This window comes from Rhincodon typus, unplaced genomic scaffold (assembly GCF_021869965.1).
Source record: "Rhincodon typus isolate 14 unplaced genomic scaffold, sRhiTyp1.1 hic_rhity00001941, whole genome shotgun sequence".
Lineage (NCBI taxonomy): Eukaryota > Metazoa > Chordata > Chondrichthyes > Orectolobiformes > Rhincodontidae > Rhincodon > Rhincodon typus.
This window is the reverse complement of record NW_025967579.1, coordinates 1-25,000: the sequence shown is the minus strand read 5'-3', so window position 1 is coordinate 25,000 and position 25,000 is coordinate 1. Positions and strand designations below refer to the sequence as shown.

Here is a 25,000-nt window from a genome sequence, read left to right as displayed (position 1 = left end):
CCTTATCACTAAAGTTAACCTTAATCTCTCACTAGTTTCCTCTCATCTTCTCCTCTTTTGAGCACCTCCCCTTATTGCAGCCTTCATGGCTCTCCTTGACAATCTCCTTGACAATCCTCATTCTTTACAGCCAGCTCAGAGTTTGTCACTGAGGTAGAATTCTGAGCTTACTTTCTCAGCATTTTATGTTTCTTTTACTTTCTTATGCTAGCATGTGTGACACTGCAGGTCTGTGATAGTGTCATTTACATGTGAGCAACAAAGAGACAAAAATATGGGCAATTGGAGAAAGATAAGTTTCTACTCTGTTAACTCAGTGCTGCCACATAAACCTATGGTAATTTATGACAGGGTTGTGTTTTCTGATTTAAGCAAAATTGTGAACTGGTTAGAGACATTCATCAGTCAGTCTTTACACAGATCAGACCCTGTGAGACACGCTAGTGAGCTAAAAATTATTGGGCATAACTCAGCAGCATGAAAGGCTGCAGTGACTGCAAGTGTAGTGAATATAGTGGAATGGGAGTTTCACAAATCCTAAATGGTGTCCTTGTAAAAGTGCAGCTTTCTTGTGCACTGCTTCACAAAGTGGTGCAGAATAATTAAAGCATTTCTGGTTGCTAACGTTGTTGAATGAATTGCACATTCCTTCTGCCATGATACAAAGGATAAATGGGATTCCCAAAGGTGCAACAACCAAGGATTCCCAAAAATTTGAGGGTAGGGAAACCTAAAGTAGCAGGTTCAAAATGTCACAATGTAATGCAAGCAAAATGTCTCCTCAAACCATAAAGTTCTATATCTGGCAACTTGGTTGAGGCCAAAGAATAGTTTAATGAGAATGCCCAGTGTATGAAATGAATTAAGGCTTCATATTTTAATTATTGTCAACTACCCTAACATATTTCCCACTTAGATAAGAAATTATCCAGAAGAAACACTTAAAAATTAGTGCCTTTTCACTTTCTGCGGAGTAAATTTGGAACTGAAAGAAGCAAAAATGGAAGTGAAGTAGTAGAAAAGTGTAAGGTTCAAGTTGTACTCAGTTGAGAAAAAGTTGTCCTCAGTTAAAGCAAGATACAAAATAAAGCCACAGGAAAGGAAAAGGAGTTCAAATACCTTAGGCCTCAAATTTAGATCTTAGATTGTGAATTGCTTCACCTGCCTGAATCAAATTAAGCTCAACTTCTTATGGCCCAACTATGGTTTATTAGCATAATTCAGCAGGAAATTTATAGTAATACCAAGTGTGTAAATATATTCTGATTTCTGTTTTAGTGCATGTATATACAGGTATGTACAGTCTTGAAAGTGAACGTTAACAGGCTTTATTAAAAATAGTTATATACAAGGCATGGTTACAATGGACATTTTCTGGAACTGTATGCACTCAGGCTCCTGATCCACATGATCTGATGTCACATAACATAGATCCTTAATCACGTGCTTAGTAGTTATTCTTAGAGTAAATGTATAGTTAACTTTTTACTTAACATCTCCTTCAATGTTATTTTACACTGCTCCGTTTCAGTTCTAAAATTTAACCATGAACTATGAACTCTTTATTCCCATTTATCCCCTCCCTCGCTTTCAAGTCCATTTAGATGTTGATTTCTAATAGTATTCTCAGCTTCCTTGGTGAGCATATAGGATGTATGTTCACTTTTATCATTCTTTGGGAAGGTGAATGCAGAGGTGGAATGGACTAGCATCTTCTCTGTAGACAGCAACATTTCCAAAACTCCATCAGAAAGTAAAAGTGCTGATGAGAAACTAGATTTCTGAAACAGAATCTGTGCAAGTTCCTGCTAGCACTGGGGTCTGCTGGCTGAATAGAAAATTTGTTTACTTTCTCACGATTTCTAAATCATTTATAGAGTTTTTAGTGTCATACAGCACAGAGACAGATCCTTCGGTCCAATCAGTCCATGCTAAACATAATCCCAAACTAAACTAGCCACACCTGCCTTATCCTAGCCCATATCCCTCTAAACCTTTTATTTTCATGTACTAAGTGTCTTTTCAACATTGTAACTGTGCCCACATCCACCACTTCCTAGGAAATTCATTCCACACGTGAACCACCCTCTGTGTAAAAAAATTGCCCCTCATGTCCTTTTAAATCTCTCTCCTGTCACCTGAAATATATGGTCCCTAGTCTTGAAATCTCCAATCCTAGGGAAAAGACACCTACCATTGACCCTGTCTATACGCCTCATGATTTTATAAACCTCTATAAGGTCACCTCTCAACTTCCTACGCTCCAGTGAAAAATGTCCCAGCCTATCTAGCCTATCTTTATAACTCAAACCTTTAATACCAGCAACATCCTCTTCTGAACCCTCTCTAGCTTGATAAATACCATTCTTATTCTGCCAGTGCTCTCTATCATTAATCAGGGTTTACTTTTCCATGATAATCTTCTGCAAACTTGATTTTCTCTCTCTTTTAAGAGGTTATTTTTTAAACCTAGACCTTCATTTATTCATTCATTGTAGCAGACTATTTTCCTAAGCGAATAGTTTTAATTATCTTGCTGCTTGAATATTTCTGTAAGAGAGACTTTGTCCTCCATAAATTATTTTGTATGTTTGTGTCAATTGTATGAGAGCACAGGCTGCCTCTATGCAGGAATTTTAGAAATCTTCTGTAACTCTTTATTTCTATTCTTCCAAGCTTAATAACACTTTGTGACTGCTAATAGCTGGGCTTTTACGTCAGCAGTCTCTTTGAGGTGGTCGGTTTGTTCCAATCTTTGGTTAAGTTTGATTTATATTAGCTCCTTTTGATACTTAACTTCAAGCTTCACCAAATATTCTGCATCACTAGAAGTTTTATAGATTAGTTCGCTAGGTAACGGATGAAAAACTCTTGAGTGTTTCCATGGCTGTTAATGAGACCCTTTCCAGCTTTCAGCTGCCAATCATGTGAATCAGTAATTTCTACACATTGAATACTGCCATGTTTCAACTTAAACTTAACCATTTCCTGTTCTCCGGATAGCTATATATTAACTGTTAGCAGTTTTGAACTACTACTTAATGGGGTGCTTCTAAGGTTTAAAGTCTTTCCTCTAAATGTGTCATCTTCATATTGGTGTTCTCTGTGCACAACTGTAAAGACGTTTTGTATAGAGTTGCCTTCTGCAAATGTAGTTGGAGCATCATCTGCTCTTCTAGAAACTCCATGAATTCATGTTGTAGCTCCAAGGCTTCTTTCCTGCACGATTGAAAACCCTTCCTAACTGTAATCTAAGACATCTCAAATGTTGTGGCAACTTTGCTGTCTGTAGAAACATTCGAGGCTTTGCTTGTGTTCTTCCATCATTGAACTAATATAAGGCCTTCTCCTGTAATCCTGCAGGGAACAATTTCTTCAACTAACTGTTTCCTGCAGTTGTTACATATTCCGGTTGGTTATGTAAAATGGATAGATAATTTTCCCTCTTCGTTACTTACTCCGACAAAGCAATAATGTTCCTCAAAAGAAACAGCAGAGACTTCATGAATAGTGTGCTTGAGTCCAAGACTACAGGAAGGTTTAAGGTCTCTCCTCCACTAAATGAACAACATGAGTGGTGGGTTCCTTCTTACAACAAATTAGGGTCTAGTGATTGCTCACCTTCATCGTTAGTGCCTTTTCTCCATCATTTGGAGCCTCTCTTTTGAGAGAAATGAAGGGTCTGTATTATCTTCTTGTCGTCTTATGGCTGGAATGACTGTAGTGAAAAGTAATTCCTAGTACAGAGTCAACTTCAATGTCTTTGCTGTCTGCTATTGATTGAAAAATATTCAAAGCTTTATAAAGCTCCACTTAATTAAAAAAGATTTTAAATGACATACAAGGTTTCTATGATATGTATTCTATTATAGCAAGTTTAGAATGCATCTGACTGCTCTCTGACTGTAACATCTCCAAAGTTCCAAAGTTTAACTAGAATCATCTGAAAATTTTTGGCTTTGACCATGGTTTAACATCTGAAAGAATAGATACATCTACCCTGTATCAAATTTAAAATTTAGCTTTCTTGCTGTTAACTACAATATCTGCACACCAGAATTTGTCTTAGGACTTTGAAAAATCAATGGGCCTATTACACTGCCCAAGAATAATTCATTCTGCTACTCAGTGTCCTCTAAAATCTAGGCACTTGAAAATTTCTCTGGTCTATTTTCCCTTTTTTCTGTGCTGACAATACAACTCTGTACTGGTCTTAGCAATCATGACCCTCTATGATACTGGTTGGGCTTAGATTTTCCTAGTTTGCTCCCTCAGCCATGTTCTGTATTTCACACACTTTCTACTGGACAACCCTCTGAGTGCTTGATTCTTCCTAATCCCAATTTAAAATAAAACCTTCAGCTATTGGAGTATTTTACTCACTTTAGCTGATTAATTTCCTGTTGCTTGCTCTGTTTTTTGCTGTGGGATTTCTCCTGTTCTTTTTCAGCATTTCCTTCCTGTGGTCCATGTAACTAGGTGAGCATGTGCCTTGGTCTTAAAGTCCATTGCTTGATGCTATGTGACTCTGCTGAGCTTCTTTTCAATTCTCCTCCACCTCTGTGTTTGGATCACTTGGCTGGCCTCATTCACCTGCAACACTGTGCTGTCTTTGGGTATCAGTCCAGGCACTGCTTGCCTTTTGCCTTAGGGGTCCGGTCACTGTTTGACACCATGTAGTATGATCAGGTGTACACTATTGGAAGTGAAACTTAATAGACTTTATTTAACATAACAAAGGATGATAAGAGAGGACAACATCTGGAATCTTACAGAATCAGGTTCCAATTCCAAATGATCTTACATCACTCTGACACTTATGCACATCCTCAGTGGCTGTTTATAGTGTAAAATCATAGTTAATCTTTTATTCCATAATATATAGACATGGGTTCATAATTCTAGTCTGATTTTGTGTATGTACAAAATTTACTACACACACCTTCCAGTAATATGCAAGTGCATCAAGTAAACCAATGCAATTAAAGCAGTGTCTTTTTTGCTTCTATAGATCAGGAATAGAAATTCGACTTCTCGACTGCACAAACACTGTGAAAAATGTTATAATCGGCACTGCAAAAAGACTTTTGAACCTACTGTTTCCTGTTTGGTTATCACTTGCTCTTCCAAGTGTGGTGCTGTCTTTCACCAGTGTAAGGAGGATGAACACACACTACTATGTCCACTGGAACAAGTACCTTGTCTGAATTCAGCCTTTGGCTGTCCCTTTGTTATGGCACGCCACAAACTTTCCAAGCATCTTTGTGTTTGTCCTGCCAGCATTGTGTGTTGCTCAATGCAATGGAACCGCTGGCCAGCTAATGAAGATGACATTGCAGTAAATAAAAGTGCTGTCAAAGATTCCTTGAATCCAGAAGACTTAGACTTTGGCACTGCAATGACAGATCAGAGGATTCTTTTCAATTCAGTGAAGATGGCCGAACTTTTCCCTGAGATGGCTGAGCCTGTTGATGAAAATGAGTTGGATTTGAATGAAGAAGGGGCAGTGGGAGGACAACAAGTTAATTTGACAACTTTGGATGGGAATTTTAATGAAAGAGGTACAGAAATAAATCAAGATGGATTAGATCAAGTCTATACAGATGTGGCAGAAATGGCTGAACCTACCCAGGAAGAACAAATTGCTACTGCAGAATCCAATCAAATAGAATATTTGTCTATGTATTCTACTTGGGAGCATATTTTCAGTAAGGATAAAGGTGGTTGTGCCTCTGAACAGAAAACCAAAAAAGCTGAAAACAAGCAAAGGAGTGAAATGTCATCAGTTTGCACCAAAAGTAAGAAAAGTTCACCTGAAAATAAGACCAACATACCAGATCCAGCTTTGTTAGCATCGATTGAAAAGACAGGTGAAGCTCCTTGGCAGGAAGGTGTTCTAGAAAGACTAGAAACTCGGATGGATAGAAAACACTTCAATATGTACTTGGTTCATCATGGCAGTATGCTTATTCGATTTGGCCAGATGAGTGCATGTACACCCAAAGAAAAAGATTTTGTTTATGGGAAGCTGGAGGCACAGCAGGTTAGAACCGTCAATACTTTTAAAGTTCCTACCAGTTATCGTGCCAAGCGTGGACATGTTGGAGAAACATTATTAAGTAAGATTAAAAAGGAGAACAAAGCTGTGGACACTTCTGACCTGGACACAGAGGATTATTATAATGATGAAGTGACTATTTCATTGCTTTGTTATTTGGAAAATGTTCTAAAAGGCCACAGTATATCAGAAAGAAAAGTCACTGATGGACTGACCATTGATTTTGCAACTCAGACGTATTCTTTCCCTTCCTCTCCTTTTAGCCGCGATGTAACTTTGGCTGATGTAGCAGCAGACAAAGCTTCTCGTCTATATCTTCAGCTCCAGACGGAATGTATCACAAAACGATACAATAATTTGAATTCTGTCTTTACATTTATGTGCTACCATTTCTTCAGGCGAGACGAGTTTTCATCGCATTTCAGGAATGTGCATGCTGATATTCAGTCAGGCCTGAGTGGCTGGATGGTACAGAGATGTCCTCTTGCTTATCTTGGCTGTTCCTACTCACAAATGAGATTCTGCCCTTCCAATCAGAAAGCTAAAGTGATCTACAATCAACATCAAAGTACGTTTGCAGTCAAACCAGATGTTCCTGCAGTTCTATGTCAGCACAGTCACAGAGATTCAGAAGTATGGAAAAGTAGAAAAAGTGGGCTCAGCTTGAGCACTCTTCCATCTGAGATACTGAGGTACATTGCAAGCTTCTTGGACAGCTATAGCCTAGCACAACTGTCCCAAGTGTCTGTATTGATGAACGCAGTCTCTTCCACTTTACTGCAAGAGCATGGCATGGTCTTTCTTGTCTGGGAAAAGAAGAGTTACTCACATGGAAGCTTCTCTTGGCGAGCTCGAAAACGGGCAAGTATATTACTTCATCTTGATCACTTAAAATTATAAAGAAAAGTTAAAATGTTCCATGGCTTCCTTCCTGCTTCTGTGATGTTTAAATTGCTGCCTGCCATTTACATAATTAAACTTAATTTGGTGAAAAATTAATAGAAACATAGAGAGCAATGGGAGCTTTTAAGAATTCCAACTGTGCTAATAATCTTTTAAAAGCCCATTTATTTTCCTTTACTGGCATGGCTAAAGGGAGAGGCTGAATAGGCTGGGGCTATTTTCCCTGGAGTGGCAGAAGCTGAGGGGTGACCTTGCAGACATTTATAAAATCATGAGGGCATGGATAGGGTAAATAGACAAGGTCTTTTCCCCAGGGTGGGGGTATCCAAAACTAGAGGGCATAGGTTTAAGGTGCGAGGGAAAAGATATAAAAAGGACCTAAGGGGCAACTTTTTCACACAGAGGGTGATGGGTATATGGAATGTGTTGCCAGAGTAACTGGTGGAGGCTGGTACAATAGCAACATTTAAAAGGCATTGGGATGGGTATATGAACAGGAAGGGTTTAGAGGGATATGGGTCAAATGCTGGCAAATGGGATAAGATTTACATAGGATATCTGGACGGCATGATGAGTTGGACCGAAAGATCTGTTTCCATGCTGTACATCTCTACGCCTCTATGACTGTAAAAGGAACAGTTAAGCTTGTGAATTGAATGTCACCCATTTCACTGGCCTCAACAAATTAAGCACAATGAATTCACAACAGGTCTATCACATAATGGCAGTTTATTCTGCGGACTTTCTATGTTAATGCCATATCCCTTGATTAGCTCATTTATCAAACACATCCTGTTTCTTAATCTTCTGTCACATACATAGCACCAGTGTGCTTAATAAACAGTCTGAGTAAGGCTTCCATAATCATACTTCATCCTGTGGTGAATAGCATTCCTTTTTAGTTACTGGAGCCAAACACTACAATTTACGTTACTCTTCAAATACATCAATAATGCAAAAAAAATTTGAATAAAGTCAATTTTTATTGAATTATTGCAATGTGATTTTTAACAGAATGTTATTTCTACAGAATTATTACTCATCAGTTTCAATTTACTATGCTGTCAATTCCCATACCCAAAGCAAACTTGACAATCAGCTCAAATCTAATGCATGCAGTTTGTCTATTTTTTATTTAAATTTGCAAATATACACTTCACCGCATACTTATAAAATTATTCCATTATGTAATTTGATAAAGTTTTATGCTCTTTGCAGCTATGTGAGATCATGTTGGAAAGAGAGCCTTTACCTGTGCTCAACAATGGTTAGTCCAGGGAATCATTGCCTATTTGAACATGATGGCATTGGGGTTAGTAGCTAGATTAATTTGTTTTCGTATTGTTTTCGTATTGACCAAGCAGAGGGCAGGAGATAATCAGAGGTCCAAAAGTCAACTTCCTGTCCAAATGAGGTTTAAAATGTTGCAAAATTTTTGTGGGTATCTTTCAAACTACCTCTGGAAAATTTGCGAAAACAACAGGAAAATGCATAAATGGCCATTTAAACTGATTTTCAGAATTTCCAACAAGCTTCTGCCTGAGTTATGAAAGCAGATCAAGGAATTCCCAAAGCAAATTTACCTCATGAAGATGTCTTTCCTATCTTAAACTTAGAGGTGGGATATTGAAGTGACAGAAAGAGTACCACATAGCTTCACAAATTTGGTATAAAATATGCAGATGTGAAGAAACATCACTTACGAGAATACCACTATCTTACTGAATGTTAGAGCAGACAAGAAATTTCTAAATATTAGCATTTACTACTTTATTATGTGGCATGTATGTGCAAAATGATATCCCAAATCTCCAGGTCGATGTTAATCGTTGTAGCCTTTTCTTCTTTTTCCTAATCTTTCAAATACTCAGGGACTTTTTCAATCATAAACTCAGCACGCCCAGCAATACTGTAGCATTATATGATGTCATGGCGAATCATTTTATTTATGGGCTACATTCCTGCTATCTTTGAGAAATTTATTCTACTTGTACTTCTCTATGTGTCCTTACATACTGTCAAAATTCAGCACAAACACATGATGTTCTTAATACTTCACAGCATTAACGAAAATACCAGAAATGCTCATAGACCAAAATGCCATGAAAATAAATATTATGGTTAATGAGAAAGTAAATTAGTTTTCAATGATCAAACAACAAAAACCTGACAATTTGAGGATCCTGTTTATTTGTTGTCCCCCACTAAAGCAAACATTGATGGTATATGGTGACCTTCAGTTAGCTCACTTCTATCTCACTTCTACCAATGCTGGTTCAAAAATAACCATCCTGATTGCACTATAGCTTAATCTGAGAATAGCAACTCATGGCATTCAGATATTTCAGTCTGCTGATCACATGCATTCTCTCAACTTGTTTTATTCGTATCAATTGATAACAAAGCAGGAATAACTTTACTGATAATGCATTGAACCATTTCAATATGGATAATTTGCCTTAGAAGGGTTCACATCATTAGAAAAAGCTATGAACAATGTGTCCTATCACTGATTCTGGCATAATAATGTTAAAGGGGAATTTAGAATAAAGACGCTGGGCCCCAATGACTGTGAATAGCGTTTTATTAGGGCCTGCATTTTGAAGCATGATATTGATAAAGGGCATCAGGACTCACCAGTATTATGGAAAAAAATGGATATGTGTAATGAAATGAAGAAATCCAGTTGCTATCCAACTTAACTGCTTTGCCACAACCTGCTCAACACAGCTGATAATTTCAACATTTAAATATGTCTAAAAACATGAAGCTGTGGTACTTGCTCACAAGATACTAAGTAAACTCTGCAGAAATTTTAGGGCTTATGCATTCAAGTGTGTAAATTCTTGCAGCATTTCAATTGATTGTTACTTTTAATGAAGCTATACATTGATACTTTGATTGTTTTTTTAAAAAATTGGATGAAATTCAAAAACTGCCATTTAGGATTTAGTCTGATGTAAATGATCAATACAGGTTTCTGGTTTACTATTTCAGTAACACGATCATTATATCTCTCACTAGTTTGAATTTATCAAATTAAAATATATAACCTCAATAAGGTTAGCGTTTCCATTACTACTGTTGACTATCCCTCTTGAATTTCCTGTTATTCTTTCAAGCTCTCAACGAGCGCAATTGTGGCTGCACTTTTGGTGGAGAGTTTTCTTCCTTTGGAAGATACGAAAAACAATTAGTTGACAACTGCTAGCAGTGGGTCTGCTTGAAAGCAGTCTTGTTTTTGATTCAATACAATGTGTTTCTCCAGGATTCCATGAGTATCTTGATTTGAAGCACAAATGCAGAGAGACATTTCAGGAATTCATGATTTTGATATTCCTCATGTAATCACATTTGCCTCATAGTGGTGAAGCAGTAATCTTGCCAGGAGACTGTTAACTTTTACTGCAACATGATTTTGATGATAGTGGAGAGAGTGGTATGCTGTAAATTAGTTGCACAAGCTCTAGTATGTTCACTCCAGTCTAATATCCAGCCCATATAAAATTATGCAACGCCAACTTGTTTTGACAATGTGCCAGTGCTAAACTTTGAGGGTAGGGTTTCTATTGTAGACACAATTGAAAATTGCACTTGAAATAGTCCTTGTTAAGTCAAAGATAACACAGTGTGGAGCTGGAGGAACACAGCATCAGAGGAGCAGGAAAGTTGATGTTTCAGGTCGGGATCCTTCTTCAGAAAGGGTCCAGACCCGAAACGTCAACTTTCCTGTTCCTCTGACGCTGTCTGGCCTGCTGTGTTCCTCCAGCTCCACACTGTGTTATCTCTGACTCCAGCATCTGCAGTTCTTACTATCTCCTTGTTAAGTTTTTCTATGAAAATCATTTGCTTAATCACAAACTAAAAAAAAAATCCCTGATGTAATGCTTCCTCAAAGTAAACGTAGTAATGTAATAACGGGGAGGAATGAATCTCAACAAATTGGGAAGCATGATAAGTATAATAGTTTCTTTAAAAAAAATCTTTCAAATATTTAAGATTGATGACTTATTGCTATTGTATTAAGAGAGCTGAAAAGGCTTTATCACCAAAAATTAGCACTTTTAGTAAAGGTGTCCTGTCCTTAAAAAAACAAAAGAATTGCAGATGCTGAAAATCAGAAACAAAAACAGAAATTGTTCGAAACATTCAGCAGTTCTGGCAGCATCTGTGGAGAGAACGCAAAGTTAACTTTTTGGGTCCAGTGACCCTTCTTCAAAACTGCGTTAAGTTCTGAAGGGTGACTGGACCTGAAACTTTAACTCTGCTTTCTCTACACAGATGCTGCCAGACCTGCTGAGTTTTTCCAGCAATTTCTGTTTTTGTCCAGTCCTCAACCAATGAGCAATAAGATTTGAAAACATTGCAAATGATTTAATAGAAAATCACACTGAACCATTCACTTAATGTAACTATTTTTAAACCTTGCCAGTCCATCTAGGAAAATCAGCAGAAACTTCCTGTGCAGACCTGGTGGTTTGACAAGATCAGTGGGGTCTGATTTGGGTGAATTGAATCTTGAATTAGTATAAATGATCATGAAAAATGTATGCATGAGTGGCTTTGAGTGGTTTTTAACATCACACTTAAAATTCCCTGATCTAATGAGATTCTTTAACCAATTCTATCTGCATGGTTTGGGCTGATATAACTAACAGAAGCAAGTGAAAATGGAAGCTTGTGGGGCATAAATGGTAACAAGTGTTTCTGAGTTAAATGGAATGGGACTCCTTCCTCTAGAGAATCCCATTTAGCTTTGGGCTCATTTCAAATTGTAAAACTTCCATTAATGTTGCTCAGAGATCATGAAAAACAAATTTCAAATTACGTGAAAAAAGTCATACTAGATTGCCGCCCTTCAACTCATACAATTTGCTCTTGCAAGTTGAACTTTGTACCAAAGAGCACTGATAAATCTGAATTAGTAAGATTCTGACCCTTTCCTTTTATTACAGAGGTGGCAGTTCAGCTCTGTCTTCTCTACTGTCGACAGTTGGAGGTTTAATGATAACCCCAGTATCGCAGAACATCTGAAAACCTGTCCATACTATGTGACAGAGAGTAAATCAAAGCCTGTAGCTCTCATCAGTATGTGCAAGTCTCCAGAGTTGAAACAAGAGAAAAAGACCCTTGTTACAATGTTTAGTAAGAAGAAAAACACAAATAGATTTTCCAACCTGATTGTATAAAGTTTTGACGTTTTGATCCTGATTTTTTTCAACTGTTTTATTTAATGCTCTTAATTAGCAAGTACGGAGCATACAGCTTACACTAAGGTTGTTAAAGTCTTTATATTTTAATTGCATTATGATACACTAATCTTTTTGAAGTTGAAATTGAAGAGAGGAATGATAATTTTGTAGCATGATACATATTTGACTGAAGGCTACAGCTCACATTTGTGTCATAAGGGAGGATGGACAAAATGTTTAAACCAAGACTTGCACATGAGAAATATGTGAAATGACTGTAGGAGTAAGTAGGACATGGTAATAATCTACTTACATAAGGAATTTGTTTTCAAGGTCAGAATCTGATTATGATCAGATAATTTAATGTTAGAATGAAGTATATTATTATTAGCACAGAACATGTAGTGTAATGGTAACGTCCGCATGCTCAATGCTCTGGTGACAGAAGTTCAAATCTTATCACAGCAGCTGGTGGAATTTAAATTCAATGAATAAAATCTTGAAGTAAAAGCTTGTCTCAGGAATGGTGACCATGAAATGATCATCAATTGTTGTAAAAACCCATTCAGTTCTCTGATGTTGTTAAGGGAAGAAAATCTGCCATCCTTAACCAGTCTGGCCTGCATTTGAATCTGTATCTACAGCAATGTGGTTGATGCGTAACTGCCCTCTGAAATGGCCAAGCAAGTCAGTTGGTTCAAATGCATTTAGGGATGGGCAAAAAATGCTGATCTTGCCAGCGATGCCACATTGCATGAAAGGAAAGAAAATTAGGCTTTACCCATTGCTGCAGTTCTCACTGGGATAAGTTTTATTGATGCTTTCTAGGGAGGGAGGTAACTCAATCAGATTTGCTTTCACACAACTTCTAGAGATTGTCTAGGAGCAGGATGCTTCCCAGTTAATTGCCTCTGTTATTGACTAAGTATTGTAAACGGTGGCATTGCAAAGTGATAGGTCGGCGCAACATCGAGGGCCGAAGGGCCTGTACTCCGCTGTAATGTTCTATGTTCTAAACTTCTTGATAAAGTTTCTGTTGTACTGACATGAAAAAAAATTTTTGCTCTCTAAGTGAAAATCATTTGTAATACTGAGATATCAAGAGGTGCCCTTCTAAAATTGAAGGTGGAGTGTGGGATGGAGTGATACGGTTGGGGGTGTGGATTAATGTGTTTAAAAGGAGTCTTTCTGTGCTTCAACTCCATGCTGTACTTAACTTCAGAATCTTTGTTGAGACTGGAAAAAGAATGTCCATTCATAGAACATATACCTCGCTCCTTAATTTCAGTAATTTTGGAAATGTTTTAAATTAAATCAAAATTATGTGATTGGGCAGAAGCTGTGCCTTTCCATCTCTTGACAATGGTACATCACACAAGAGTCCTAGTGGGATGCCCATCAAACCTTTTCACACTAATATTAGATTTACACAAAACAAATATGATTTAAAAATTGAGATTAGTGTGGTTGGTTAAGTCAAATACAAATAAAGCTGAAAGGTCTTTTATATTCCATGTTACTTACAAACTATTTGAATGTGCTAGTTGTGCTCAGTTGGTAGCATGCTTGCCTTAGAGTTAGAATGCTATGGAGTCAGGTCTGTCTCCAGGATACAAAAACGAGGCTGGTGCTGTACTGTGGTATTAAGGGAGGGCTGTACTGTCAGAAGTATTGTGAGATGTTACACCACACTCCACTGTCTCTGATGGATGCAAAAAATCTTATGAAACTGTTAAGCAGAGGTGGAGAGGAGTAATCCCTGGTGTTCTGGTCAATATTTATCACAAAAGTAACTTCACAAAAACAGATGTTCAATTTGCAATTATAAAAACAAAATAGTATAGTTGGGGAAACCTGGAATTTTAAAAAAAACATTTTGGATAGACTCAGGACGTCTGGCAACATCTGTAGAGAGAGAAACAGAGTTAATGTTTCAACTCAATGACTCTACTTTGGAACTGAGCCATTGAATTCCAGATGTTTGGGGAAGAAACCAAAAGGATTGATGAGGACTTTAGTAAAGCCCTTGACAAAGTTCTGCATGGTAGAATAATTAGTAAAGTTAGATCACATGGGATTCAGGGTGAACTTGCCAGATTGGATACAAAATTGGCTCGATGGTAGGAGACAGAGGATGGTGATGGGGGTTTGTTTTTTGGACTGGAGGCCTGTGACCAGCAGTGTTCCACAGGGATCAGTACTGGGTCTACTTTTGTTTGTCATTTATATAAACGATTTGGATGAGAATTTGGGGGGCATGGTTAGTAAGTTTGAGGATGACACCAAAATTGATGGTATAGTGAACAGTAAAGAAGGTTATCTAAGGTTATAAAGAGATCTTGATCAATTGGGGCAATAAGCTATGGAGTGGCAGATGGAGTTTAATTTGATTAAGTGTGAGATATTGCATTTTGGTAAAACAAACAAGGGCAGAACTTGTACAGTTAATGGTGAAGCCCTGGGCAGTGTTGTAGAACAGAGAGACCTATGGGTTCAGGTACATAATTCTTTGAAATTTGCATCACATGCAGACAGGATGGTTAAGAAGGCATTTAACATGCCTTCATTGCTCAGACCTTTATAGGATTTTGGTCATTATTTTGAGGTTGTACAGGACATTGGTGAGGCCTCTTCTGGAGTACTGTGTGCAGTTCTGGTTGTCCTGCTATGGGAAGGATATTATTAAATTGGAGAAGGTTCAGAAAAGAGTTACCAGAATGTTGTCCAGAATGGAGGGTTTGAGTTATAAGCAAAGGCTGGATTAGCTTGGACATTCTTCATAGGAGTGACCTTATAGAGATTTATAAAATCGTGAGGGGCGTAAATAAGGTGAATAGCAAGGGTCCTTTCCCTAGGGTGGGGGAGTTCAAAACTAGGGGGCATATTTTTAAGGTGAGAGGATAAAGTTTTAAAAGGGACATGAGGAGCAACTTTTTAATACAGTGTGGTTCGTGTGTAGATTGAACTGCTAGAGGAAGTGGCAAATGCAGGTACAATTACAACATTTAAAAGACATTTGGAAAAGTACATGAATAGGAAAGGTTTGGAAGAGTATGGGCCAAACACAGGCAAGTGGAACGAGTTTGGTCTGGGAGCATGGTTCGCGTGGACTGGTTGGGCCAAAGGATCTGTTTCCATGCTGTATGACACAGGCACACATGTTTTAAGAGGGTTTAGTACAATGGGAAGTTAAAGAATATATAATTTAATAAGTTCTTAGAATTCTCATTAGTGAGTGGCATCATTAAGTGCCTGGGAGAATTCCACCCTAGGATTGATTTGTAATATCAATGAGACATGGCTGATGTTGCTTGTGACCAGGATTATTCATCAACATAGTTGCTTACTGTGTGAGATTCACATGCAGAATTATAAAAGGCCTCACATCACTCACAAGTAGAGCTTGCTTCCTTAAGCAAAAAAATGACATAATATGTCCACAGTGGGTGTGATGACAGCTAGTTTTCATCACAATTGTGCATTTGTGATTTAGATGGAGTTGAAAGGCAACATGAGTAGCTCTTCACAGAGTGAGTTGCCGGATCAGTCTCTCAGTCCAAGTTTACTCCCCCCCGCCAAACCTTCATGAGCTTTTTTGCCTTGCAGTCTCCCATTTGGCTTGAGGCCTCCATGTTCAAGCCATCCATTTTTTTTTTAACACTTCACCTCCCCACTTTATCCCCTGAGCCTCAGGCATACAGCTTAGCTATTCCAAACATATTTATGCTGCATTCCTCACCAAAGCTGTCAATGATCCTGCCTCCTGAAGCAGATCTTGCCCTCTTACACCCTGTCTCCCACATTTATCTGGTGAGTCTCCCTTCACAAATATTGTCACCTCTGTGTTCTAGGTCACTGCCTCCAATCCCCACAATTGACTTTCCCAACATATCTACCACAGCCAAGGGCCTTGAGGAGCCCCCTTGACTTTCAATGAACAGGCCCTCTGGACTGACTGTACCTCGACTCCTCCTCCCCTAATTACTTGGAATAAAAGCTCCCTGACTGACTTACCATGAATCCCTAGGCTGGTTGAACTTGGGACTGACCATAGCCCACTCCCCAGGCTATAGTGAATGGATTCCCTGACCATGAACATACCAACTAACTGACTGACCATGTCTGAACTTCTGAACTTATATCAGATGATGTCCTTCATTGACTGTGCTAGTATTCCCTAAATGGTAGGTCCCCTTAACGTGACGAAGGATTACTCCCCTAGACTTTGAGACACTGTCATTTTGTTCAGACACATGCAATGTATTTGTTGTGTACATTGTTGGTATATATTACAGATGTGACATTGATGTGGCATGGTGCCAACGTATTCACGCCCCCACTTCAATGATCATTGCTAAATGGCAAGACAAGACAGAAATATTGTAAGGCTGTAGTTCTAAACGACGGAGCAATGCACAGAAGGGCAAGTCAGAGATGTGAACATCCAATTGGCACAAAGTGAGCGCTAAGAAAGTAACCTAAGAGCCCTGTGATGCATTCTTGGCCAACCTGAAGACTCAGAGAAGATGCTGGCAAGCTGTATTCAATAAGTAACTGCTCTGGGAATTGTTGTTGTCTAGTTTCTCTTTGCTGCCTGGGAAAATGGCAATCAATCTGGTCAATGAAGCAAGATTAGCTAATAATCAGATGTTAATACATGTAATTCAGCCAGTCGCTGCTACCTATTGAGACACCCAGCTAGCCATTAAAATCTAATGTAAAAATTTTTTTTTCTCAATGTCAAGAATCCCATTTTTTATTCTCACCAATTTTTTTCCAACTATCTTGCCTTGCCTGTGTTTTTCAGGACCTGGGAATATTCTGCCCGCTTTGTTGAAGTTTTTTTGTCTTGCATTATTATTTATTATATCTTTTATTATTTATTCATAGAATATTGGCCTCACTGCCTGGTCAGCATTTATTGCCCATCCCTAGTTGCCCCTTGAGAAGGTGGTAATGAGCTGCCTTCTTGAACCACTGCTGTCTATTTGGTGAAGGTACACCCTCAAATTAGGAGGGAGTTCCAGGATTTTGAAACAACATCATTGAAGGAGGGGTGATATATTTCCTTGGACGGTGAGTGGTTTGGAGGGGTAGTGGTATTCCCATGTATCTGCTACCATTGTCCTTCTTGGTGCTAGTGATCGTGGGCTCATAAAATTGCACTTCTGTCTGAGGAGGCTTGGTGAATTTCCACAGTTCATCTTGTAGATAATATGTAATTCATAAGAATACCAAAACAAAGTCACATTTATATTCTATGAAAAGAACGTGCTGATTTGTTGGCAAGTGGATTCTGATTTTTACTTGTGTTGCCATGAAATAACTGGTGCATTCTCCTACAATTTCCACTTTATTGGGAAGGGGAAGGAAATACAACTCTTTATGAAGGTACAGGAATTGTCATAGTGACTTGATATTCTTTGTCAGGGATGTGAAGCAACTCCCAGTCCATCTAAAGGAACAGCTGAAACTCAATTTCTCATAATGTCTTATTATTATAAATTTTTATGATATTACAAATAGGCTAGTTACCCATGCTAAATATTCGCTGTAACCAAAAATTGAGCTGTGAAACTTTATATTTCAATGATAACGAATAAAGTCTTAGCACAGACAACATTTTGTTCATTTTTATTAAGTAAGATGGTAATGGAAGGTCTTGTAGTGAAGCAGGTAGCATGTTTAACTAAGCCGGTAGCTCTGGTTTTGAGTTGCATTGTGGGACTTGATGGCTTTGGGAACATGCATTCATAATGCAGCCAAGTAGGCTAGTTATCATCCTATAAATCCTTTCAATATGCCTGTGGCAGGCATTAAGAGCAGAAGTGTCTCCTAGTCACCCAAGTTTGTGGCGTCACTCAAGGTATAGCCTTTGGCAATCTGTAAATCTAGACATGGAAACAGACATAAACATGTGCTCTGTCTGCCCATATGCCACTGGGCATGAATATTTCATACAATAGGAGATAAAGCAATTTTCTTAAGGACAGCAAATCATTAAAAATAATTTCAAAGCAAGTTGAAGATGGGAGACACAAAAGGAGTTGAATCAAGAACAAATCTAATTGAAATACTCACCCCAGATTGACCATTCTTAAACAATTGTTATGAGATCCACTGTTCTCAAGCTTATAATGAGGTCTATATTTATATAGTTCAGTCTTAAACAATAAACAAAGACCTATATATTTAAGTGAGTATGAAACGAATTTCACTTTGTAACATTATAACTTCCAAAAGATCCCTTGGAACTTGCCATAAAAACTCAAGACACGTGTCCTGGAGGAGCATTTGAGAGTTGCTCAGATAGCAGTCTTGAGATTTTGGGAGTATAAGAATCATAGAATTCTACAGTGTGGAAACAGGCCCTTCGGCCCAACAAGTCCACACTGGCCGTCGGAGCATCTCACTCAGACCTAGCCCCTTATAACCCACCTAATCTACACATCCCTGAATGCTATGGGCAATTTAGCACAGCCAATCCATCTAACCTGCACATCTTTGGACTGTGGGAGGAAACCCACGTAGACACAGGGAGAATGTGCAAACTCCACACAGACAGTCGCCCAAGGCTGGAATTGAATCTGGGTCCCTGGTGCTTAGAGGCAGCAGTGTTAACTACTGAGCCACCACACCACCCCAATTGTGCTGAAGTCCCACCGAGATGATCCCTCATGATCATTGCCAGCACCTTGTGGTGTTTTCCAGCTTGATCAGTATGTGGAGTGTGGTAGAATATTTGAAATAACACATGACTGCTAATTCTCCTTTGTCTTGGGTCTACCTCGCGGTTAGTGCAGAATAAACTACCGGAAAGAGTCTGCACTGTTCTTATATACCAAGACAATCTATTGCATGCTAACAAGAAGTACAACTACATTTGGTCAGGCAAAATGATTGGGAGCTTCAGGAACTGGTACAGATACATCTGCTCCCTCCGAACACTGGAGTCTACCTCCTGGGTGACATCAACAAAATGGGTGCAGCCGATGTAACACGCAACATTAACCCTCTTCCAAATCATTTACCGATACAGCAGGTGACGAAGATCCAGTTGAATTTGCTATTAATAGCTGTATTGGAAAAGCTTTCTGACGAAAATGACAGAATGGCACAATCGTTAGTACTGCTGCCTCACAGCACCAGGGACGGGGATTTGATTCCAGTCTTGGGTGACTGTGGAGTTTGCACATTCTCCCCGTGTCTGCGTGGGTTTCCTCCCTCAGTGCAGAGATGTGTAGGTTAGGTACATTGGCCATGGTAAATACTGGGATAGGGTGGGATGCTCTTTGGAGGGTCGGTGCAGACTCGATGGACCGAATAGCCTCTATCTGCGGTCTAGGGATTATAACTATCAAAGAAGCTGAGGCCTTCCAAATTTGTTCTTTTCTCCCTTTGAACAATTTGCAACATATTAAATATCATTCCTGAGATTCATTTGCCTCACTAAAATGGCTAACCGTTCACAAAGCAGCCAATATAACAACACGTTTACTAGAGAACTCTTGAGACCGACATTACTACAAGGACAACAGTCCCTCATCACCAAGAGAAGGTCAGCGGGGGACGGTTAGTCAGGCGGACTCGCCGGAAGTGGCTCTGGTGAGAATGGATTAAGCGGCGGACCCCGGGTTGAGTTTCCGGTGGCGGCCTGTTTGAAATTGATCAAGTGCTGAGTGGGACACACTCGGGAGCAGCGCTTCAGTATCTTTGTGCTTGTTGATCCAACTGGAACTGTACTGAAATATTAGAAAGATCAAAACTGAGGAAATAATCAGAAATAGATATAAATACTGAATGAATTCATTCACGGAGCAACGGCTGCCCGAGAGAAACTGACCCAGGGTCTGTGTGAATTTCATCTGTAATTATTTTTATTGTTTAATTATAGTGAGCAGAAATGGAATGTGATCCATTCACATAAAAGTGACTTACTAATGTTTTATAAACACGCACATGAATTTACAAATGTTGAAAGAGCAGAGAAGTCCATCTATTCAGTGCGGAATGTAGTCATTTGGAAGTCAAGGGTGAAAATCAGAAAGTCTTTCGAAGGCTCAGCATCAAAAACCCAGGCTGAGCAGCTCCAGAGTTCAATCCGCAAAAATGACCAACAAAGAAACTATTCCAGCAATCAAATGCCGACAAAGATTTATGGGGCAACATCGAATCCTCATTCAAAAGCGAAGGTAGGAAACCCTATTGTTTTTAGTTTAATTTAGAATGGCGATTTTGAGTGGTTAGTCACAGTTCCTGACAGTTCTTTACAAAAAATGAACCAGATATTTTAAACTTAATTTGTGATATGATTTGGATCTAGTTCTTTATGATTATTTCAGGCCTTTGGATTATTACCCCAGTACCCTACATGGTACAACATTCCATCTCATGGAAGATTTTAGTTTCAGCTGCAAAAGGCTCACATTTTCAACTCACATTATAATTTTGCAGAATGTTTGAAGACTTGCAGAAATCTTTAATTTTGTTTCTCTTTAATATGTTTCAAAAAGAAAATCCCAGCCAAAACTCCAAACGACACCACTGTTAGAGAATAGGAGGTTTGAACGTAACTTTCCTTACGATCAGTTGCGAAATAATGAGCAAACATGTGCCTTTTTATTGATTAGGACACCAGGTGATCTGCGAATGGGAAAGTCAAAACCGTTGTACAAAGGCTGTGAATCGGTCACACCGACGTTGCGTCTTCATTTCGGCGTTATTTCCCGTTTACTTGTGGTGGTTTACTAGTTCTTTACTGTACTTATGACATTCCTGAACTGAAGGAAAGTATCCTGCTTTAATGTCTCGGAATGACAGTGGGTGGTGATGAACATTGGAATTCTGATTTGTCCTGCTTTTAAATACATCCATCCTGATTCTAGCATTAAACGGATTAGTACAAGAGTTAATTTTTTTTCCTCTCTCTATGTCCAGCACCGTTGATTCCCATTCCCCAAACCTTCGCCGCTCCGGCCGCTTGCTGCAGCGAATTCACATGCCCGGTTCAAATAGGAAGGAAAATCACACCGGTGTAACCCAGGCTGAGGTAGGTTTTGCTGTAGAGAGCACTGAAAAAAAGCTATTACTTGATTTTGGACTCAAATATCTTTAAGTTAGAAAGCAAGCGCCTTTTACGAGCCATTCAATCGTTCGATTCTGCTCTGCTTTTAAGAACGTAGAACAGTACAGCACAGTACAGGCCCTTCAGCCCACGATGTTGTGCCGAACTTTTACCCTAATCCTAAGGTCTATCTAACCTCCACCCCCACCTTATACTATCATCCATATGTCTATCTAATAGCCGCTTAAATGCCCCTAATGAGGCCGACTCCACTACCTTCTCGGGCAATGCATTCCACGCCCCTACCACTCTGAGTAAAGAACCTACCTCTGACATCTCCCCTATATCTACCTCCACTCACTTTAAAACTATGCCCCCTCGTAATAGCTACCTCCACCCTAGGAAAAAGTCTCTGGCTGTCCACTCTATTTATACCTCTGATCATTTTGTACACCTCTATCAAGTCACCTCTCATCCTTCGTCATTCTAAAGAGAAAAGCCCTAGCTCTCTCAACCTTTCCTCGTAAGACCTTACCTCCATTCCAGGCAACATCCTGGTAAATCTCCTCTGCACCTTTTCCAACACTTCCACATCTTTCTTGTAATGAGGCAACCAGAACTGGACACAATACTCCAGATGTGGCCGAACCAGGGTTTTGTCTCGCTGGAGCATAACTTCACGGTTCTTGATCTCAATCCCTCTATTAATGAAAGCTAACACACCATACGCCTTCTTAACAACTCTATCCAACTGGGTGGCAGCTTTCAGGAAACTGTGGACATGAACCCCAAGATCCCGCTGTTCCTCCACACTGCCAAGAATCTTTCCGTTAACCCTGTATTCTGTTTTCAAGTTTGTCCTTCCAAAATGAATCACCTCACACTTGTCAGGGTTAAACTCCATCTGCCACTTCTCAGCCCAGCTCTGCATCCTATCAATGTCCCTTTGTAACCTAGAACAGCCCTCCGCACTATCCACAACTCGACCCACCTTTGTATCGTCTGCAAATTTACTAATCCACCCTTCCACTCCTACATCCAAATAATTTATCCAAATCACAAATAGAAGGGGACCCAGAACAGATCCTTGTGGTACACCACTTGTAACTGAGCACCATGTTGAATATTTTCTGTCCACTACCACCCTTTATCTTCTAAGGGTCAGCCAATTCTGAATCCAATCTGCCACATTTCCCCCATCCCATGCCTCCTTACTTTCTGCTGATCTGATCTTAATCTCAACTCTACATTTCTGCATCTCCCCTGATAATCTTTCTTACCCTTGGTAATCAAGAATTTAACTATTTATGATTTAAAAAAAATATTTAAAGGTTCTGCATCTATTGTCTTTTGAGTAAAGGAATTCCAAAGACTCAACCCTCTGATGAAAAACGATCTATATCACTGCTTTAAGTGGGTGCCCCTATTTTTAAATGAAGACCCTTTGTTCTAGATTTTCCCATAAGAGGAAACATCCTTTCAATATCCACCCAATCAAGTTCCCTCAGGATCTTATATATGTTTTAATTAAGTCACCTATGACTGTTCTAAACTCCACAGAATTTGTGTCTGGCCTGTCTAATCTTTTCTCATAAAGCAATCTGATCTGAACTGATTCCAAAGCATTAACATCCTTCCATAAGTATGGTGACCAGTACTGTAGACAGTACTCCAGTTGTAAGGAGTGGCGATGGCCTTGTATATTTATCATTAGACTATTAATCCCAGGTTCAAACACTATTGAAATTCTGTGGAATCTGAACTCCATTGAAATAAAAAGTCTGGGATTAAGGGAGTCTAATGATGACTTTGAAACTGTTACCGATTTTCAGAAAAACTCATTTGGTTCAGCAATTCCCTTTAGGGAAGGAAATCTGCCATCTTTACCCAGTCTGGCCTACATGTGACTGCAGACCCACAGCAATGTGGATGACTCTCAACTGCCCATTGGGCAATTAAGGATGGGCAATAAATGCTGGCCTGGCCAATGACGTCCACATCTTGTGAATGCATAAAAATATGCTCTCACCAATGTCTTGTATAACTGAAGTGTAATGTCCATACTCTTGCATTCACTTCCCCTTGCAATAAACCAGAACGTGATTACTTGTTATATGTGCATGCTAACCTTGTGTGATTCATGCACAAGGACAACTAGATCTCCCTGTATTTTGGAGCTCTGCAACCTCTCGGTATTTAGATAATATATTTCTTTTTTATTCTTCCTGCTAAAATGGACAATTCCTCACATTTTACTCCCATATGGCAGATTTTTTGCCTACTCACTTAAACTAACTATATCCCTTTGTAGGCTCCTTATGTCATCTCCATAACTCACTATCAACACACCTTTATAGCATTAGCAACTTTAGCTACGATACCTTTGATTCCTTCAGAAATTATAAAGTGTTGAGGCCCCAGCCACAAACCCTGTGGTACACCACTTGTGATATCTCGCCAGCCTGAAAAAGGCTCACTGATTCCTAATCTCTAATTCCTGTTTGCTCGCCAATCTTCGATCCAAGCCGATATGTTACCCACTACATTGTGAGCTTTTATTTTCTGCAAAACCCTTTGATGTGGCACCTTATCAAATGCCTTCTGGAAACCTAAGTACAATACATCCACTGGTTCTCCTTTATCTGTAGCACAACCTATTTCTTCAAAGAACTCCAATAAATTAGTTAAACATGATTTCCCTTTGACAAAACCAAGATGGCTTTACTTTAGACTGTTTAGGACACCTGAAATACTAACTTTTTGTTTGTCTTGCCAACACCAACAAATGAACATCTTTCTGGTTTTTGTCATGAATTGGTCCAGACCATACAATGGATTCCTGAACAGCATAGGTTTATGCTGCTGGACAATACACAAATACTTATGTTTTGTCTTCTGTTTACTTTCAGGTCCCTGCTAGTGTTAATCCATCATTTGGGAATACTGGCTTTGCTTCTGACCCATCCTTATCATTGGATGATGAACTCATACAAGCAGCAATGGATCTTGAAAGAAACTGGAATGCTGGATTTCCTGAAGACGATGTCTTAAAATCGATATGTTTGAACGATATTAAGGCAACATCCAATTCTGGTGGAGATGCAATTGAAGAAGTTAATACATATAATCCGTCTGGTGAAGAAAAGGGCTCAAGTTCAGCAGCAAGGGAACGTAGGAGTAACAGCGTGGAGCAGAAAACATTGCATAGAATGGTATCACCTAAAAACACTGAGAACTCATCAGTAGTTGCAGACATTAATCTTGATTTGTTCAATAAATCTTTACTAAGTGGCCGTAAAACATTGGCCAATGGACGCAAGAGGGAAAGACCTTTGTTTAGAAACAATCTAGATTCAGATACTTCAGTGCACCCTGCCGCAAAGAAAGTAGTAGTTTCACAAAAGTGTTTACCTGTCATAAATGGAGGCCGACAGCCACCTTGTATGCAAAAACATCAAAAAGCAAGACCTGTGGTTAAATGGCAGATTAGAACTTCATCTCAGCAAGATAGAACTTTGGAAACATCAAGCTGTTCCATCGTGCTTACTCCAAACTGTCAAAATCGGGTAGAAAAGAAGAAGCTTTTGCAATCTAATTGTTCCGTGCCTGTGCTGACACCACCTCCTGGCTTCAGTCAAAGTCTGTTAGATGGCAGCAAACTCAGTGTGACACTGACAGCAACAGGTACAGTCATAGAGTCATAGAGCTGTACAGCACGAAAACAGATCCTCCAGTCCAACTCATCCATGCTGACCAGATATCCTAAATAAATCCATCTTTTGG

General features: G+C 39.1%; 2 protein-coding genes across 2 annotated transcripts; both read left to right on the top strand.

Annotated features, from left to right (window-relative positions):
• Nucleotides 1-1,278: 1,278 nt before the first annotated feature.
• Nucleotides 1,279-12,150, top strand: LOC109930411 (F-box only protein 40; the record flags this gene model as incomplete). The annotated part of the gene is made up of 3 exons (XM_048592864.1): nt 1,279-1,293; nt 5,012-6,919; nt 11,917-12,150. Coding segments are annotated over 3 exons (2,157 nt in total), but the record flags the coding sequence as incomplete, so codon positions are not given.
• Nucleotides 12,151-19,815: 7,665 nt separating this feature from the next.
• Nucleotides 19,816-24,901, top strand: LOC125481386 (the record flags this gene model as incomplete). The annotated part of the gene is made up of 3 exons (XM_048592865.1): nt 19,816-20,345; nt 21,091-21,202; nt 24,127-24,901. Coding segments are annotated over exons 1-3 (970 nt in total), but the record flags the coding sequence as incomplete, so codon positions are not given.
• Nucleotides 24,902-25,000: the final 99 nt, after the last annotated feature.